The sequence below is a fragment of the Sinohyriopsis cumingii genome, chromosome 8 (assembly GCF_028554795.1).
Source record: "Sinohyriopsis cumingii isolate HCF-2022 chromosome 8, ASM2855479v2, whole genome shotgun sequence".
NCBI classification, from domain to species: domain Eukaryota; kingdom Metazoa; phylum Mollusca; class Bivalvia; order Unionida; family Unionidae; genus Sinohyriopsis; species Sinohyriopsis cumingii.
In genome coordinates this window covers 120,764,975-120,786,309 of record NC_142968.1, presented here as the reverse complement: position 1 = coordinate 120,786,309, position 21,335 = coordinate 120,764,975, and the positions used below count along the sequence as shown (strand labels likewise).

Genomic DNA, 21,335 nt, shown 5'->3' with positions numbered 1-21,335 from the left:
CCCTCCATCATTAGTGCCAATGCAGGCAGGTTGCCTTCATTAGTCCCAAGGCAGAGAGGTAGCCTCCATTAGCCTTAAGACAGATAGGTTGCATTCATGAATCCAAAGGTAGACAGGCTGCCTTCATTTGTCCCAAGGCATACAGGATGCCTTCACTACTTCGTTAATCCCAATGCAGACAGTTTGCCTATATTAATCCCAATTCATACAGTTTGCCTTCATTAGTCACAGGGCATACAGGTTAGTAGTGAAAGGGGTGAGATTAGCGTCAATGGGAATTAGCAGTAAAAACACCACCTGGGCGAGATTAGCGTCAATGGAAATTTAACATTAACCACCCTGGGCGAGATTAGCGTCAGTGGAAATTTAACATGGGCAAAAAACCCTGGGTAAGATTAGCGTCAATGGAATTTAACATTGGAGAAAGGAAAAAAAAGGAAATATTGAGATTAGCGTCAAAGGCATTCGAACAATGGAAAAAAAAATATCGATTCTAGGGACAAAGGCAATTGAACATGGGGAATAGAGTTTGGGTCTGTCTAGGGACAAGGGGAATTGAACATGGGAATAAAGTGTGGGTTTGTCTAGGGACAAAGGGGAATTGAACATGTTAGAAAAAAAAACTACTTTAGGGACAAGGGGAATTGAACATGGGATTTTTTTTTTTAAAAAAATTTTTTATAAAGGGGTAGGCAATTGAAAAGTCATTCTCTTTTCGAGAAATATGGCTGGACCTGAAAAGGGCCTTTGGTTTCTTCTTCTTCTTCTTCTGCTTCTAATTTCTTCTTTTTCTCCACCAACTTCTTATTTTCTCACCTACACTCTTTTTCTTCTTTTTTTTTCTCCTCCTCTTCTTTCTTCTCTTCCTCCTCCTCTTCTTTCTTCCTCTTCTCATTTTCTTCTTCTTTTTCAATTTTTTCATTCCATTTTCGTATTCTTTTCTTTTCCCGGGGTGGTGTCTGGTAAGAGGAGGGTCCCGCCACTGGAGAAGTTCTTCTTGGGGACCTGGTGTTTTTCTTTTTCTTCTTGTGGCTTCGTTGGACTTTTTTCTTGGGGATAACTTTGGGGGCATTAGGATCCCATCTTAAGAGTGAGCGAATGATGACCCCTCCTAGAGTACCACTCCCTCCAGGTTTCAAAATGATTTGTTTTTTGGTTTGAGTGTCGATGCGGGGATCTGCCAGTTGGACCAAAGCGACTTTGTTTCGATCGAAAACGCGGTTGGTTTGATGAGGAATCTGAATGATTCCTTGGAGTATTTGACGTGCCGTCACCGTGAACCATCGTAAGACTTCTTTGAGACTAGCTTCTAAGACACGAGCTCGTATTTGTGGATTTTTTTCTCGACTGATGCCATACAAGGCACGAATCAATTTGACGGGAAGATGCGACTGAAGGGACGTCATGTTCGCACTGTGAGTGAGACAGACGAAAAAGGGTCTGAGGTTTTTATAGATTCTTTGATGTGGAGTGAAATGAAGTCGAGGACGGAGACGTGTACAGGACAGGCCCTCCGTCTTGGCACCAGTGGTGAAACAAGTGGGTACGAAATCGCAAATCCTCGGGGGTCGTAGGTTTCAAATCGACGAGTAAATAGGCGTGTGGCGTTTGAGTGGCATCGTCGTACGCCTGAGTCAGCCAAGGCGTTCCTAACTGTTTGGCTAAGACTTGCACTTGCGATTTATCTCGAGGGCTTTTAAACAAGACCACGTAATGCGCATTGAGACTGATGGTGCGATGGGCTTTACTTTGTTGAAACAAATTTTGGGTGATGTAAACGACACTGGCATTACGGTGATGCCCTTTGCGCGTGAACCACAGTTTAATTTCTTCTTCGTCTTCTCCTAACATGTCGTCGAAAATGACCAAATGGGTTTGACGGGAGTCAGAGACGATGCCGTCGTCTTCTTTAGGAATGCCTTCCACAAACACGATGGAATCGCCTTGACTTTCTCGCAAGAGGCTGTACGCCGATTGCCACTCTTTGTAACACCACACGATCCGCTGAGGTGGTCGATCGATCAAATGATGTTTATGTTCGATCAATCGTTTGACGAATTCGGTTTTGCCTGAACCGCTAGGTCCAGAAATGAGCATGTTAAAGGGATGGCGAAGATACAAAGCCTCCCAACTGGCACGATCTAAGTGTTCGTCGATGACTTTGACAGTGGAGGAAGAGGGAGCAGAGACAGCAGAGGTAGCCATAGTGTGAGAAATGTCACTTGTGACACGAAAACAAACAAGACAAGAGTTTATATACTTTTTTTCAGAACACGTTTATTGAATGTTTCAAACATGAATACGAAAGACAAAAATACATAAAAGTCAAAGGCTTAAGTATAAGGATAAAAGGAACATGATAACCATTAACGTGGAATAAACACAAGTGTCTGTACAACATGTTTTGGGTAATGTTCTAACCAGTTCTATAGTAGGGGTAAGGTCACACAAGTGTCCTCCCGAAAGGGTCTTTCAGGCCTGTCCACGACAGTCCCGTCCTGGGTGACGGGTTCTTCTGGCACCGTCACTAACACAGGTTGAAAAGTCGCAAGGCTCACAATCGTATTCCACTTCAGAAGCCCCACACTTGAATTGTGCCTGTCTAAACTTGTTTTGTGTCTCTCTGAAAGTATTCATCTTGTTCGCTCGGTCTTGGTAGTCTCAATGAACTATCGATCTTCCCTAGGGTTCCTTTTTATATACAGGCCAATACCGACGTGTCCATACGGTAAGGTGAAATGATTGGGAAGTCGCACTCGCTTCTGGTACACGATTTGATAGACTTTTTCCAAGGGTCGACTGACGATGTGGTGAGTGGGTAAACGTACAATTTTGTTCGGTTGATAGGTGGTCACTTTAAAGTTTGCATCATCTCCCGATTGCAAGGCTTCTTTCAATACCCCAAAGTTCACCACACGACTGGTACGATAATTCAGAGTCAATCCTTTCACTTTACACGTCGTGTGCAATTCTCCTTGTTTGTCCCGGTATTCGTAGCCGTAATTTTTGGGACCGCCACTGACGAAACTTAGAATCTTGTCGTCGGGATGTTCGTCTGTCCAGGCTCCTAAACGGTCTCCTTCGATGTCAGGGTGCTGTTGACTCGGGTGATGGATGTAAATGCAACTGTCCGTGTCAAAGTACAGGACACGTTCCCCTAACAGTTCTAAAGCTTCGTACAATTTTAAGCGAGCATGAGCTGTCACGTAAGCCGCAATGATGACATTTCCAAAGGGGTCGTCTTGTACAAAGTCCATATCTTCTTCGTAATTGACCAAGATCAAATCCTCTCGAACGACGTCCACGTGTTTCATGTATTTGGTTTTGTCGTGAATCATCTGGACGTAGCGGGAAGGTTCTGTCAAATATTCCGTCTTGGGTAAACACGGTCGTTGTGCCATTTTACCCCACAAGCAATTTAACATCACTTTGGCAAACGACCGCCTGCCTTCGTTTTTCTCGATGTGGTCTAAAGAGATGCCTTCTTGTTCATAGTATTTCTCTTTGAATTGTATTTGGTCTTCAGGAGTGTGGCACCAGGACGGATAGCCGCTGGCTTCTTGCTTCAGTTTCAAAAAGGCATCCACGTAGTCGGCGTAAATGCCTTTCTGACTGGGGTCACCCTTGTGGTATTGTTGTGTCTTGGGAAAGTGGCAAATTTCGTACACTTCTAACAGTTGGTATCCCATGTCCAGAGCTTTGAACAATTCTACGCTGACCCAGGTTCCCGTCAAGGCCCGTAATTCCTGGGTGTGCTGACAAGGTTGGTCTTGGTTGCACGTTTCGGCACAAGTACGGCACAATGGAAACATCAGTTTGCCTTGACAATGGTGAGGTAAGACGGGATGGTATAGGTTCGTGGGAGGCAAAACTTTACACTTGATCAAGCCTTCGTATTGTCGAATGTTTTTCAGGTCGATGTGTCCCGTGAACAATTGTGGGTGCCCTGCAGGAAAGGGACAATATTTGCACACGTAAGGATACAACGAACACACGTCCAAGTATTTGATTTCTTCTCCTTTCTCTTCGTCGGCTTGGTACAGCAAACAGGTGGCATTGGTGTTTCCTCCGTACAAACTATCCCTCGGGTTTAGGGGGTCCATCAGCTTGTAACTTTCCACGCCACGTTTAAACTCGGGATCGGTTTTCATACGGTGATCGTACTCGTGTTCCCACATTTCCACCACTTGGTATCCTTGCTGTTCTTACTTTAGGCGTCGCTGACAAGTGGCCTGGTACAAGTCTTCCATGGTTCGTTGTAAAAACTGATTTTTAGTGCTACGATCAGGGTAACAGACGGGACATCCGTGAAATAAGCAACCGTTAAACTCGTACACGATCTTGGGGTTTTCTAAGTCCCAGCCATCGACCGAATACGTTCCGATGGTCTTTTCGCCTCCTCCGTTGCGGGCATGCTGAATCCTTTTGTCTTCCTTGTCGCACAAGTAATGTAACCAACGTAGGGCTTTGACCGAGTATTGACGTTTGACATAGTGGGTCGTTTGAGGACTGATGACAGCCATGGTGTTTTCAGGCATGAATCGTTGTCGATACACTAAGGAACACGCTTTGGCAATGGTGCAAGCTTCTTTCAAAGGATCGACCCCTCCGTGTTCCATGAACAGTTCTCGAAATTTTCCACAGCAACGCCGTAAAATGTCCACGTCGGAACGACAATACTTTAGCATTTCTTCCTGAAAGTCGAAAGGGTCGGAGGCGTGAGTCTGGTACCAAGCGTAGAAAGCTTCTCGTTGTTCGGTACGCATGTTGTCGGGGTCGTAATAGTGAGCCTCAGGTAAATGGGGTAGAACGGCGTGTTGATTGGCTTCCGTATTGAAAAAGTGTGAAAAGTACCCTTTAGCCATTTCTGTCATTCCAAACGTTTTAGGCATTCGACTCAAAGGCATGGCCAAATAGGTCATCGAATCTTTAAACTGCACTTGTCCCACTTGCATGAAAATGATTTTGGCTCCGTTCAAAGTGACTTTAGGACGTTCGGTGCCTTGTTCCGTATAGTATCTGAGAAGAAACTGTCCATCGTATCCGGAGAAATTGTGAGCCATCACTGTGGCATGACGATGACAATCTCCGTAACGTTCGATGTCCTCTTGGCTCCACGTCTTGTCGATGGGATCTAAGACCCATTGGGCAAAATCGGCTAACGTGTTCGGTCCTCGAAAGATTTTTTTCACGCCCTCCGGGAATCTTGCTGCAGTGAGGGCAATGACTAAAGATAGGTTCTTGAATGCACTTCTCGCACGCTCGATGAGCCACGCAGAAATTAGGAATGTGAATGCCAGTCTCTTGCATGCATTCGAAATCGAAAAAGATGAAATTGCCTTTCTTCTTGTGACCGTCCTCTTTCTCTGGTGGGGGTTGGTATTTTTGCACGTAGCATTCGTGTTTCAAGTCCACGATGTGGTGACAAATGTGACATTTTTTCTTTCCTGAACATACGTGTGCCTTGGCATTATTGGTACGTAGGCCTTGTCGACACGTAGGGCACAGTCTCAGCAGTTGACAAGCACATTTCTGCTGTGAACCTTGCGTCTTCAGATGTTGTTGGTAACAGGCAGGGCTGACAAACGTGCGCAGACAAGCAGGACAATGTACTCTTTCTTGTCCTTCGCTCAGACAGGGTGGAGAGGCCAAAGATCCTGGGCATTTCCATCCGCAATGTTTGTGTTGCTCTCGATTGTTATAGGCATAGTCACATTTCTCACAGTAATAACTGTATCCCAGGAATCCAGTGATAGTGGTAATGGTATCGAAATGGTCTTCGTGATAATAGACATGAATGTATTTTCCGTCCTTAAAGTCTTTCCCTCGAAACAACAGAGGCCCACGCACTTCTTGAGGGTGCACTTTCAAGGTGTAGCGTGGAGCTTGGACATCTTGCAATTTTTGTATTTCAGGAATGCCACAGGGTGTGTCTTTGGACAGGCCAGCTTGTTTCAACAGGAGTTCTGCTTCGTTTCGTTGTTTGGCTTGGTCCGATTGTTGAATAGTTTTCCAGGTTCTTTTCCATTCTGCCGTGTCGTTCTTGTTGGCATGGGTTTGTCCCACCACGATGGCTCGGGCTAAGCACATCTGGTCTTGAGGGTTGTTAATTTGGACGAGACTCTTTTTGGTGCTGCGAAGGTCGTTCACCAATAACACCTTATTGCGTTGTCCGGTCCCTTGAGGAGGACAGACGTGGGCCATTTTCATTTTGGCTTTACCATCGGTAATGTCAAACTGGTCATTAGATTGTTGTACGTGTTGAATCTTGTCCATGACTTTGGAAGAGGTCAGTTCTGCGGGTCTGCTAAACTCGATCCAAACAGGGGATTTCAAGCTGTCGTGATCTATGGATAGCATCAAGCGATCGCCTTCTTTGGGTTGACATTGCCGCTTGAGTGCGGTGAGCAAAGAATCCCACATCTCGGTGATAAACCCTACTGCTTTCTCCAATGGTACGTCGGACTTGAAATCTTTAAACTTCACTGTGTAGGTGTAAGCCGTGGTTCTAAATTTTCTAGAGGAGCGCTTTTCCGTCTCTCGAATGGAATAGTACTTTTCAGGGTTAACTAAGGGTGGTGAACTTTGTTTAGAGGGTTCGGATTCTGGTTCACTCATGTCCTCTTCAAAATCACTGGCATGAATTTGTGCCAAGACTTCAGCTCTGGTACGAGGCGATAGATCACGTTTCTGCCTCTTACTTTCTTCTTCTTCTTTCTTCTCGAATGAATAGGATCGTTTCATCTTGAGTGCAAAACGTCAAATGACTCAAGTTTAAACACCATAGACTAATTTATAGTCATGACAAACCAGCGTATATAAAAAGGGTGTGTGTCTTGTCCTTTCACTATTCATTTCACTCTCAAACCGAGCACAATGATGGAAGAGACTACCCAGATGGAACGTTTCATCAGAGCTTTGCGAGGGGTCATTAGAAAATTCTCTTCAGACCAGCCGACGGACTACTCTCCTTCCTTTCGAGATAAAAGTCAAGATACTTGCTATATCTGTCAGAAGAAAGGACATTGGTCTTCAGAGTGTCCAGACCGTCAAAAAAGAACAAAAACCGGGGCTAGAAAAGACAAAAGTCAAGATGCCTGTTATTATTGTCAAGAAAAAGGACATTGGTCTCCAGATTGCCCAAAAAAGAAACAAGAGGAGTCGGAAGAAAAGAGGGATTCTTCAGAAGAAGAGAGAGATTCTTCAGAGGAAGAAAGCAGCCAGGTGAAGAAAAAGAAACAGGAGAAGAAAAGAAGAAGGGAAGAAAGTGAGGAGGAAGAGGAGGAAAAGACTGTGACGGTGAAGAAATTAAAAAAAAGAGAGAGTAAAAAAAGAAACAGAAGAAGTGAACGTAATTTATAAAATGTTCTGTTGTGAATTGTGAATTGGATTGTAACTATGGAGAAAAGAATGCATTAATTATATAAGGTAAGTGTCTTTGAGTTTTGATTTTAAAATTAGAAGCTACACTCACGCAATCATACACAGACATGTACTATAAGAGTAAAATGGGGTTTTTTTGTTGATTTTTGAGTTATTGGCAAATTGAAAGGCTATCTCTTTTCGAGAGAAGTGGTTGCCCCTGAAAAGGGCCTTTTTTTTGGTGTAGGGGTGAGTTTAAGCAATCAACTTTAACTGCCTTAAACCTTTGCCACGGCCGAGGCCTACTTCTGATGATGATGATTGGGTTGAAATCACTAAGGGTGGTACGATAGGCTTAGTCACAGGGTTGGCGTGTTTAGCTCGGGAAGGTCGTATTCTCTTCGGTCGTGATAAAGAAGTCTGATACATTTGTTTCAGACTTCTTAACTCCGCTAAAATGTCCAACAGTACCGTAGCCGTTTGATTTTCACCCTCTTGTTTCTTTGCTGCTACTTCTTCTTGTTGTTTTTTTCTTACCTCTTCTTGTTGCTGTTGCTGTTGCTGTAGGAGAAAAGCTTGTTCCGCTTCCTTTTGTCGTTGCATAAATTTCTCCAATTCTTCTTTCTGTCTCTGTCTAAAATTCTCCACTTGCGGTAATGAAGAATGAGACGAAGGTTCCGGAACAAATTCTTGCGAGGTAAGAAAATCAACAAAATCCCAATGTACCTCTTCTGAAAGTAAGTCCGGGTTCCCTTGGGCGGTCTCCACTGCTGGTGCACCCCAATGGATCGTTTTCTGAGTTTCCGTCATGTTGAATCACTGTTGCATAGATTCACAGCACACAGGCGCTAGCGAATCTATATAGACCACATGACGTCACAAACTGCTCTCTTCGGATTGGATGCGGACTGACTGAATTTTGTAACGCGTGTTCGGATTGGTGAATGAACTCAATCCGTTTCAATCCTTCCTCTACCTATAAATAAGCGCAGTTCACTGCATTGATTCACCTGTTCTCGTCGCCTCACGATGTGGACCACAATTGAATCATCCACCCTTGTGTCTTCCATGATGTTTAGGACGGACATGCTCATGTATGTCCGGTCCAAGTGGACTGTTGTTGATAGGACAGATACTAGTCTATGGATGAGAAGAGTTTACATAGAAAGACAAGGATGCCTCAAGAGGGTACTTGTGTATGGACCTGCAGTTAGAAGGAGTTTAAGAAGAAGAAGAAGATGTGACAGATGCCGTCTATGTTAATATTAATATTAACATAAACCCAAAGGCCATTTTCTATGCCAGCCATATTTCTCGAAAAGAGAATGACTTTTCAATTGCCTACCCTTTATAAAATTTTAAAAAAAATAAAAAAATCCCATGTTCAATTCCCCTTGTCCCTAAAGTAGTTTTTTTTTCTAACATGTTCACTTTTCCATTTGGTCTGGAATAGATGAATTGTTTTTCTGTTGATCCAACTCAGTTCTGCTTTTTGTTGTGATGGACTGGATTTTTTGGGGTCAATTCAGTGAAGGAAGTAGAAAGTGATTTCAGTTGCAAATGTGGCCGAAATTACTTTACAGTTTCAGTGTGTATCAAGTTTTCCATGATATGGGTCATGTCATTCGGATTCGCAGAACTAAGAAAGTACATTTTGAGGAAATTCAGGATGCATCAATGTAAGTATATTTCTTACCATTCTTATCACCAGCTAAAGAAGACATATGTGTATGCCCTGTCACTTGCATGCTTGCTGTTGGAGGTGCCCCATATATGACCTGTTTCATACACTGTAATCTTTCGACAGCCTGATATTGTATCAAAATAGTAATATGGAAAAAATTGCAAAGCAGCTGTTGTGTGACACTCCATTTAGCCAAGGGAAATAATACGATTTCGTCGTTTAGGCTTATTGCCTCACAGGCTCTTAGGTTGCTACCAAAAACTTTCAACTGCAATTTGTCTCGAATTTAGTGTTTTGACTGACTCGTAAAATGGTATATCTCTCATAGATATGCGATAGCCCTTGTGATCAGCGTGCTTTTCTGTGCAATTTCTATAGACCCTAGAGAACACCGGTCATAGTCTGAGCCATTCTGTTTGAGAAAAGTTACGTATATTTCTCCTAAATACAGCTTAAGTTATAAGAACGCTATTTTCAATTACTGCGTCTCTCACGTTTGTTGTTGACATTGCGAATATCACGGTCATTCGTGTGCTTATTTGAAAGTTTCATTTCTGACTGAGTGAACTCGTCCACGTTGTTAACTTTATCATCTCTTCTTTCAAAATGGACGAAACAGCTTGTTTAGTTCATTCAGAAACAAATCTAATAAACCAAAAGGTAAACATGTACATTGTTTACAAAGTGTTTTCCAATAAACTATTATATTTTTAGACACACGTGTTGCACATTATGAAACCAATATGGACCCATGCTACACGATTCTAACAATGTAAAGTTAACGGAGAAAGCATGAAGATATAATACTCTCTTTTCTTACAGTAAGTATTTCACCAATAGTTCTCGATATAAACTGGACTGAGTATGTGTTTCACGGAGCACACTGTCCATTTCAAAGATATACTGGACTGAGCGTGAATTATATAGAGTACACTCCCAATTTCCAAGATAGACTGGACTGAGCGTTAATTCTACAGAGTACACTGCCCATTTCAAAGATCGACTGCACTGAGAGTGAATTCTACAGTGTACAGTGCCCATTCAAAGACATACTTGACTGATAGTGAATTCTACAGAGTACACTGCTCATTTCAAAGAAAGACTGTGCCGAGTGTAAATTCTTTAGAATACACTGCCCATTTCAAAGATAAACTGGACTGAGAGTGAATTCTACAGAGTACACTGCCCATTTTAAAGATAGACTGGACTGAGAGTGAATTCTACAGAGTACACTGCCCATTTCAAAGAAAGACTGGATTGAGAGTGAATTCTACGGAGTACACTGCCAATTTCAAAGATAGTCTGGACTGAGAGTAAATTCTACAGTGTACACTGCCCATTTGAAGGGTAGACTGGACTGAGAGTAAATTCTACAGGGTACGCTGCCCATTTCAAAGAAAGACTGGACTGAGGGTGAATTCTACAGAGTACACTGCAAATTTCAAAGAAAGACTGGACTGAGAGTAAATTCTTCAGAGTACACTGCCCATTTCAAACACTGACTGGACTGGGAGTGAATTCTATAGAGTACACTGCCCATTACAACGAAAGACTGGACTGAGAGTAAATTCTACATATTACACTGCCCATTTCAAAGAAAGACTGGACTGTGTGTGAATTCTACAGAGTACACTGCCCATTTCAAAGTACGACTGGACTAAGAGTAAATTCTACATATTACACTGCCCATTTCAAAGAAAGACTGGACTGAGGGTGAATTCTACAGAGTACACTGCCCATTTCAAAGAAAGACTGGACTGAGAGCAAATTCTTCAGAGTACACTGCCCATTTCAAACACGGACTGGACTGAGAGTAAATTCTATAGAGTACACTGCCCATTTCAAAGAAAGACTGGACTGAGAGTGAATTCTACAGATTACACTGCCCATTTCAAAGAAAGACTGAGCTGAGAGTAAATTCTACCGTGTATACTGCCCATTTTTAAAATAGACTGAACTGAGAGTGAATTCTACTTGGCACACTGCCCATTTCAAAGATAGACTGGACTGAGAGTGAATTCTACAGAGTACACTTCCAATTTCAAAGATCTGGACTGAGAGTAAATTCTACAGAGTACACAACCCATTTGAAAGATAGTCTGGACTGAGAGTAAATTCGTCAGAGTACACTGCCCATTTCAAACACGGACTGGACTGAGAGTGAATTCTATAGAGTACACTGTTCAATTCAAAGAAAGACTGGACTGAGAGTAAATTCTATAGAGCACACTGACCATTTCAAAGATAGACTGGACTGGGAGTGTATTCTGAAGAGTACACTGCCCATTTCAACGACAGACTGGACTGAGAGTGAATTCTACAGAGTCTGCCCATTTCAAACACGGACTGGAATGTGAGTGAATTCTACGGAGTACACTGCCCATTTCAAACATGGACTGGAATGAGAGTGAATTCTACAGAGTATACTGCCCATTTCAAACACGGACTGGAATGAGAGTGAATTCTACAGAGTACACTGCCCATTTTAAACAGACTGGACGGAGTGTAAATTCTATAGAGTACACTGCCCATTTCAAACATGGACTGGACTGAGAGTGAATTCTACATAGTGCACTGCTCATTTCAAACACGGACTGGATTGAGAGTGAATTCTACAGAGTGCACTGCCCATTTCAAAGAAAGACTGGACTGGATTATCACTCCCACTCTTACTTCTCGCAGTATTCCTGGTCTTGCAAAAAGTGACTTTGTGTGTGTGTGATGACAGTGCTTGCTCGTGCATTTTTAAATTGGCAAATTCAAAATAGCTGGAACAATTTTCTATTATCAAGACATAGTTGTAATTATTCCACATAAATAAATCTGTCCCAACCATTTCTCTTCGTGCAGTAGGTTGTGTAGACAACAATGGTTCTTTTTAATTTGACTTTCTTTATTCCTAGAACAATTCGATGCTGTGTCTGCAATTTGTGTATTCATGCCTGGCCAATAAATAATGCCTCTTGCTCTTTGCTTTTTCTTATCGATGACCATATGATTTTTGTGCAACTCGTTTAGTATTTCATCCTGAAGAGAATCTGGTATTACAATCTTCTCTCCTTTACGAATTAATCCGCCCATTTCTGAAAGTTCATCTCTGCAGTGCCAGAAATTTCTGATTTCAAAGGGTAGGAGATGTTTATCATTTCACCATCTCTTCTGATTCATTTCTCGTAAATTTTGTCATCTTATTATCAAATGTAATTCCATTTTTTATTGCTTCTAATTGTGTGTTTGCAATCTGTATATTTGACATGACCATGTGCACATAGCACTCAATTTCACTATCTATGTTCATCTCAGACGTGTTTGTCTTCAGCATGCTCTGGACATTGTATCTCCTACAATTAACTCTTTTCCTGGACAATAAGTTACGTCAAAACGTGAACTTCTGCAGTCTTAAAAGCATTCTTGAAGTATAGACGGTGCGGCAGATTGAGGTTTTGTCAATTGCGATGTGATATTTTTGATTTTCAAGCATCCTAGACCTTTGAACACACTGGGAAATTCTTTCTCGATATGGTTGTCCTTATTCATGTGAACATTGCAAACAACTTGCATTAATTGCAATCGTTGAACCCAAGAATATGCGGTTGGTTTGTCTTTATAATATAAAAATCAAGTTTTTGATTCCTGCAATTTAATTTGCATTTGCTTATGACAATTAGCTTGTCAAAAGAGTAGCTTGTGAGACAGGTCTTGTTTGGATTTACGTCAACATTGTCAGTATTCAGTGCCACAAAAATTTGATTTGGAATGATGTTTACTTGCGAACCAGTATCAATTTTAAATTTGACTTCAGTGCCATGAAGAGTCAGTATTTGCCTTTATCACAGTTCCTATAAACGATGCTTCATCCTCTTCACTTGAGTATTCTTGCATACCATGAACCCGTTTTATCTTGCAGCATTTGAGAAAATGATGTTTTCTACACCTGAAGCAAGTTTTTCCTTAGGCTAGAAGCCTACATTTTGCATGTAATTTGCCACATTTACCACAGTTGAAAAATCTGGAGTCTGATTTCATGTATATCTATTCCGCTTTCTTTTGTTTGTGCCAATTTCTTTTCTTTATTTCTTTATCTTCACACCATGACTATCTGATGCAGTTACTTCGTTTTGCATATTTTGAATCTGCGTTTTGGATTCTTCGTCTGTTCTGCAGACAGCCAGTGAATTAGTCCCATAGACAATTCTATCTCTAATCACTTCATCCTGTAGATTTTTTTCCCCGTTCTTGGCAATCAATTTAAGTTAGGTTATATACTGGTCAATGGTTTCATTCTTTTGTTGGATTCTTGTATTGAATATTTGCCTTTCTAGCATAATGTTCTGCATGAGATTGGATTAATCCTCTAACTTCTTGATAAGTGGATCAGTTTTTTCAGCTTCATTTGCCTCAAATGTAAATATGTTGTAAATGTCTCTACCATCCTGACCAATAATGTATAGAAAAGCACTGAATTTTTCTTTGTCTTCTTATCTGCAAGCGCAACATCTAAGTAAAACTGCATAGTCTGCTTCCACCCCCTCCAAGTTTCTGCTAGATGATGGAATTAAAGTCCATTTCATGTGGCTGAATGAGGTTTTCCATGATGTCATAATCAACACAAAAAGTGTGTTTCCAAATTTCAGTATCATTATGGAGATATATTTCTTAATAATATAAATCCAACTTATTCCAACATTTTCATTTCTGACACCATGTTATGTTTGCTAAATAACTCAAAAGAAAAGTTTGGTCTAACTACTTTAATGGCTAGATTACAACTGAGCAAAACAGTGAAAACACAAGCACACTAGTTTCTCGCGCTAATGTTATCATAGAGTTACAACTGAGTTTGAAGCCTGGAGCTGACCTTATGTCACCCGTAACTGTCAGATCATATTAAGCAACATAATATGAGAACCCTATATTACCACAACACCAAGATGATTTGCCACGATTGAACATCCGGACATGAATAACCGACACCTGCGTGACTTCCTACTACACATCCGGACACGACTATCTGACACCCAGATGACTTGCTATTATTGAACATCGGGACATGAATATCTGACACATAGGTGACTTGCAACTACTGGACATATCAATATTCAAATAGTTTTAACTTCAGGAAGTTTTATTCGATGTTTAAGACATTTTAATTTCGCGACATATGCATTTATTTATACAGGGGACGTGTCCCAAGAAGTTTTTTAATTTTTGTTAATACACTATCAAAATGAATAAACAGTGCTACCAGTTGGAAATTCACCGATTCACATACCAATCGCATTATTTTAGACGGTTCCTACAGTTTTGTTTCGACTCCCTATATGTTGTTTTATATTTTTAGAAAATAAATTCTACATTACTGTTCTTTAATTAAAATCGACCCGACGCCGTTCGGATACAACCGAGATATTATTGTTATGTTCATGGTATGACCACAAGTAAATGTCCATGAGAGAAAAACAACATAGGCAGCAAGCGGTGTAGAATTATTTAGATCATTTAGATTTAAGATTTTTAGATTTAAAACTTACTCACACGGAAAATGAATGACATGAAAATGACAAACCTGAACAATGACATAGAGATGGTGAATGAAGACACGTTTAATTGTGTTCATTTGGGTAATGTCCCGTTTTAGTCAGCATTAACAGCTGCAATTCTGCCCAACTCACTTCATGAATGACATAAAATCATCATTGCTTTTCCGAACATTTCATTGCTTCGTATAGTCTCCACACCGAAGAATAGCTAAATGTTGCCACACCCAGTAAAGAAAAGAAACATTTCCTCAAAGTCTTCACGTGAGAATCATGTATAAAGCAAACACACAAAACAAGAAAAGAAAAAGAATATACTAACATTCTACTCTACTGATAACTCTTCAAGTCGACCCACGCGGTTCGTATCGTCGCACAGCTCTGATCAGGAAGGGTACCGGGGAGTAGGTTATTCCCAGAATTCCCTTCCGTTCCGGAAGTGGCTCGCCCTCTACCGGAAAAAATTCGAACTTCTGAATTAGTGTGGCAAGAAAGAGAAATAACTCCATGCGAGCTACACTTTCTCCGAGGCACACACGCCTTCCGATGGAGAATGGAATATGTTCCTCAGGCTTTGTTATGTGGCCATCTGCATCTAAATACCTTTCTGGTCGGAAAACGTCGGGATCTTTAAAAGTTGAAGGGTCGCGTAGTACAGAATCAAGATTTACAAGGACTGTTGTTCCTTGGGGAATGCGGTATCCACGAAAGAGGATTTCCTTCGATACGGCGTGAGGCACTGCAAGTGGAGCCACTGGATAGATTCTCAATATTTCCATGATTGTGGCCTCCAAGTATGAGAGATGTTCTTTATCTTTTAATTGGGGCAATCTTTCTCTACCAACTACTTGATCTATCTCCTTGAAACACTTATTTTGAATCTCTGGTAAATAAAGAAACTGTAATAAAATCCATCTTATACTCGTCGCTGTGGTTTCACTTCCAGCACCGAATAAATCCCTTATCGACATGTATAGTTGCAAGTCTGTGAAAGTGGAAAGTTCGTCTGTTTCTTCTCTTTCATTAGCCTCCGATATATAGAGGTCGATGAAGTCACGCGCAGTCCCTTTCTTGTAAGTGTTCATATGTTCTTGAACCATACTTTCATACCACCTCTTACATATTTCTGAGTTTTCTTTCATAAGTCTCATTTTTAAAGGATCCCCAGGAAAATATTGAAGGAAAGGAAAACAATTCACCAAAACACTAGCATTGCCAAGAAGTGTCGCCGCTAGATCCATTTTATCCAGAAAATCTCTAAAGTTGGCGTCTGTATGCTTGAATCTTTTTCCAAATACGATCTGGGAGATAACATTGGCAACGCATGTATTTATTATGCCTTTAGTTTGGAAAGGATGGCCATTTTGTTCTTCGAAGATTTTTACCAATTCTTGAGCTTCCTCAAGTATGTTCTGTTCGAATGACGAGCGCCCAAATCCGAACTCCTGTAAAGCGTTAATGGCAAATCGGCGGTGCTCCTTCCACTTTTCTCCAGAAGTGAATATAATTCCGCTATCTTCGCCCAGTGTCTCTGAAAGGAAATTTATCGGTCTGTCTGAAAAAAAGCGACCATTTTGAACAAGAGCTTCCTTGATAGCGCTATATCCATTGATTACGATCATCAGTTGACTGCCCATATAGAAACTATATATGTCTCCATATTCGTTCCGAAGTTTCCGAAAATATGCAAGTACATCCTTGTTTGCAAGAGACAGAATGTTACCAAATATCGGGAAAACGGGCTTTGGGAATGGTGGAATGCCAGTTGGTACTTTGTTTATGTAATAAACCAACAGAAAGACCAAGAATAAAACAAAAGCTGTAGTTACATTGACACTGTATATTAACTCTTCAAACATGATGTACGATTCTGGTTAGCTTATTGTATTATCCTTTCCAAGTGGTCCTATCTCATAAGAATGAAACCCTGCAAGATATAGGTATTTCTGTACGTAGCAATGAGTTCAGCGTACAGGTTTGACTCCACGTCTTTTCCTGCTTATGTTGCACTGGGAACGAAGTGTGCGCCTTGTGTAAATCGATATGCCGCAGTCGTTTCCAGTACAGTACACTTAGTATGTATTTGGGCCAATGTAAAACTGCTAATCAAGTAGGCGGCTATAGTATTTAGCTGTAAGTATACTCACTGTTCATGTTAACTGGATCGTGCTTACTTCTTTATTTGGTGATAAAGTAATTACGAGACTCCAATATTCTAGTTTTCACGTTTTCCACACCTTATTCCGCTATCTTCGGCCAGTGTCTCTGAAAGGAAATTTATCGGTCTGTCTGAAAGGGTTCAGGCACTACGTAAATCGATACGTGACTCGTCATTCAGATCCGACTTTGGGTATTAGGATTACAGACATAGGTGAACAAGAGCTGATACTGCTAAAATGTATCACAGTCAATGATAGTGATATACAAAGACACTATGTGAGTTTTCTTTGGTTTGAAAACTTTAAAGCTACGCGCAATATCAATATAAATGGTCTTGCCTTTCAAACGAGTGTCATTCAGATTATGAAGTCTTTGTGTAGAATATTCACCCTAAAAATGAATTCATGGGCGATTGCTATATCATTAATTTTTACCAATTATAAATTATTTCTCACAGTAATAAAGTTTGTTAACATTGTTAATAATTTCTTTCGAACTTGAATATGGCAAAATGTAAAATTATCTAGTGCCCATTGCTCCAATCTATATTCTAAAGTGTTTGAAGGAACAAAAAAAAATCAGAAATATAGACGTTTTTCTTGCTATGCATATAGTTATATTAGTTAATTCATTTTGCATCATCATCTTTATTTCCTTCCATAGAAGATTGCATGATATAATAATAAATCATTTGAATAAAATCAATAAATAAGTAAAAAAGAAATTGAATATTAGAATACAAATTCTTACAGTATACCAATCAATAAAGTGTTCCTCATCTGCATACGTTGCAAGTTTCAGTACCTTTTCTTTGTCGATTACTCCTGCTGGCAACCTTTTTACCCAGAAGATATTGTAGTTGCAACTCATCTAGGGGAAATGTGGGAATCGTAACTAATTTCCAAGCATGGTGGAACTTCTATCATATTCGTTAAAGGCAATGTTCCAAATGTGATATTAATTGTAATATAAACCTGTAACTTGTTCAGTATATGACATTCTAATGGCAGACAAAACGATTCAATAAATGATTAACACCTACTTTACTAATATTGTTCATTCTGTTTTATGTCGTTGTCTCATCACTGGAATAGATGCACGAAGTATTACTTTTGCTTTTGTAATAGAATCAATGTTGTTGCTTTTTATGTGTAGTTTTTGTACGGAGAAAACCCTAATGTTGTTGTACCATATGGCTCAATCATGTTATTAGTTTGTACAGTAAACACTAAATTGTTTTAATCGAACAACAACAATAACAATATTAACCACAAACTATTGTTGATATGAAATTGGAATTTCTGAAGTCTTATTCTCGACATCAACGGGCTTGAAGGCATGATTTTCACAGAGTACATCGACTATTTTAGGATATATATCCAATGGTTTACTTACAACAATGAAGACTTATTGCAGCCGAAATCCAAGTGACGGGTCTCCATTTAACAGATAAATGTTAACTGGTCATACCTGAAGCGTTTTTGATCCAACTTCTTACGAAACTAAGTTTATGGTATTTTATACAGTGATACAAGGTAATTGTCAGAAGGAACATTTTCATGTTATACCAAAATCCATGTCATTAAGTAGATAGAATTATATCCGCCCTGAAAATTTGCCTGTTTACACTTTTATTTTATTCCAAAGATTGATAGTCTCCAGTGAAGAAAAACAAGTAAACGATATATAAATATATATATATATATATATATATATATATATATATATATATATATATATATATATATAACTTCATTTTCTAAAAGATTACAGAATAACTAGTAAAGTGAGAATTTGAATGTATAGATATGGTATTTTAAAAAACCACCCACCCACCCCGAAAAAAAAATCAGGGTATATCCGACAGTCTGAGCTATCTAAAGAATCTGTAAGAAACTGGTACCACCCGTAAGGTGATGGTTTTGAATGTATGGTAATAAAGAAGCAGAGTTGATCAGACAGTCTGGGCCGTATAAAGAATCTGCAAGAAATCGGACAACCAAGTAATAGGGATCATTCTAAGGACATTGAATCGATGAGATAACTGAAACAAAATATTGCAACACTGCCATACGAAAAACAAAGTTATTGATCAAAAACAATTTGAAAAGGATGAACTAAACGTTGATTGCACAAACATATTATGGAAGAAAAGACGACAGCTAGAAAAAGATATCGGTCATTTAAACGAAATGAAACAAAATAAGGGCGAGAAAATAAAACGATTCGATTCTTGCATGTACAAAACAAGAACATCGGAAGTGTGGTCGGAAGCAGACCTATATGCAAAAGCTACAAAAGTACAGGCAATTATAAATGATACTCTCCCGTTGAATTCAGTTCCAAGTTAAAAATTGTATACAGCTGTCTTGCTCGTACGCAAATATGGCCAGTTCTTCTTGCATTCATCATAATACGCCAAGTGCACACATATAGACTACCGAATAAAAATGTAATCGACAATCAACAGTCCCGTAACGGAATTTTGACAGATCAATAGGTTATAGAAATACCGGCAAACCAACGTCAGACATCACACAGCTGAGAATGGTAGTTCAGAAAGTATCACAATTTCAGACAGCAATGACCCCAAGCACATCAGCAAAAAGCGTGACACGAGCAGCAGAAATGGCATAACAAGTTAAAAGAAGACACACAAGAAAGAAAATACAGCAAATCAAGAACGTTTATCACTAATAGAAATACCCAAATCATAACATGCAACATCAATCTTACAAATAACTGAATCCAAACCTGTCAGGGTAGGAAATCGGCGTTATGGCATACAGTGTAGTGAGGAGGTGGAGCCCGAAAACAAAATGGCTTCTTTTATCTCGAATTAAGGCGGATTATGGTCCAGAGGAGGTGATAAAGTAATAAAGACATGCGTACAATCGAAGAGCGATCGTTGCGAATATTAGAATAAACAAATGTGGTCAAATGATAGCAGAGAAACGTCTTAGGTTGGAACTAATGCTTGGGAATAGCTATTCGGCAGAACATTGAGACAGGGATTTTGGCCAAGTTTGTATTCACTAGGGAATTCCGTGATACATAAATGATCCCGTGTAGGCAATTTATCTATGATAGAGTGTTTTGTTATAATTTGCATGAGTTTTCAAAATGATTTCACAGACAATGCGAAGGGCATTATGTCGCCGCTTGCTCTATCCTTTTTTTTTCTTACGCCAAGGTTTGAATATTGTATGCAATGAGTATTGGCCACCTCCAAAACAATTTCACTTACTAGAGAGTATACATAGAGGATTTACTGTAATAGCGCGATACTTAAATTAATTCAGATGCATCTGAAGGAAAGAAAACATCATTCCGTCACTGGTGGAGTTGCAATTTTCTATCAAAAGTCGCTGCCCGTCTGTCCCATGCAAAACGTCGGAAACGACAGAATTATTCCAGTTGAACCTATTATGCACGCTTGTAAATTAATCGTGTCCTGTGTGTGGTTCCTTCAAGGAATGCCTCGTTAGATGATTATAAGAAAGTAGCAAGATGTTTATATAGCTATTAAGTTCAAGCCTATCTCTCTTTCCACATCTGACCGCTCAAGTGTACAAGGTGGCTAGAGCGTCCGCTGGGATGCGAACGTCGCGGGTTCGAACTTCAGACTAGTCATGCCAAATACATTAAAACAGCACAAGCAGCTGCCTCGCAAGGCGCTCCGCATTAAGAGATCAGTGCTGTGACTTGGTCGGACTGGTGTCAGGTTAATGGTTGGTTAGTTACATTATTGAGGCTTGCGCACAAAAGTGCATGTTAATATGATAGGGTTGGACATAATGTTACGCGGCATGATGCCTCAGTGCTATAAATCACTATCAACTGGCACACTGCAGACATAGTAGCGATATGACTGAAACATTGTTAAAGCTACATTGAAATCTACATCAAACACACACACACACACACACACACAGACACACACACAATATGGCATGAAGAACTTAACTACAAGCTTTCCTCGTTCGGAATGAAATAAAAAGTGTGGAGATTGATTAGTACTTTATTTCGAGATGTTAAGACCCTCGTTTAGCTTCACGGGCAAAGTTCGAAACCATGTTCAGTAAGCGGTAGGTCAACGAAGAATGCTTTCAGCGTGGTTATTCTTAGTCATGATAAATGATATAATATCTTTATTGGAGTCAACAACATTTGGAAAACTTGTTGGTACCCTAAGAATACCATGGGTTCTACTAGCTAACGACACGATGCTGCTATCCTCATCATTTGATGGCATGGTATTCTGCTTCGAAACCTGTACGACTTTGCAGCTAAGTGGAGACTGCGATACGATGCTGATAAAATCAATGTTGTTATATTTTGAAATAAAGATTCCAGCAAGAAACTTCGTTTGCGTTCGGAGATACTTGGAATCCTGGCATAGGAAAATATGTTATGAATTGTTATGCATATTTAATTTACAAGGTTTGTTAGTAAGTGTTTGTATTTATTTTTGTCTTTCATTGGATGCTATTGATAATGTGACATTGTATGTTGGACTTGACCTTGAAAAGAAATCAAAATTACTTTTTATCTGACCTGTATTATCGATTTTGGGTTTGGAGTAAATATGT

At 40.0% G+C, this 21,335-nt stretch overlaps 1 protein-coding gene across 1 annotated transcript in view; it reads right to left on the bottom strand.

The window, feature by feature from the left end:
* The window catches only part of LOC149794524 (cytochrome P450 2B19-like), a 32,004-nt gene extending 15,173 nt beyond the window's left edge, over positions 1-16,831 (bottom strand). The window contains exon 1 of the mRNA XM_089969126.1: positions 14,931-16,831. Within this exon, the coding sequence (XP_089825252.1) occupies positions 14,931-16,442 (1,512 nt within the window). The 5' untranslated portion in view covers positions 16,443-16,831. The remainder of the gene's footprint in view (positions 1-14,930) is intronic.
* Between the last annotated feature and the right edge of the window lie 4,504 nt (positions 16,832-21,335).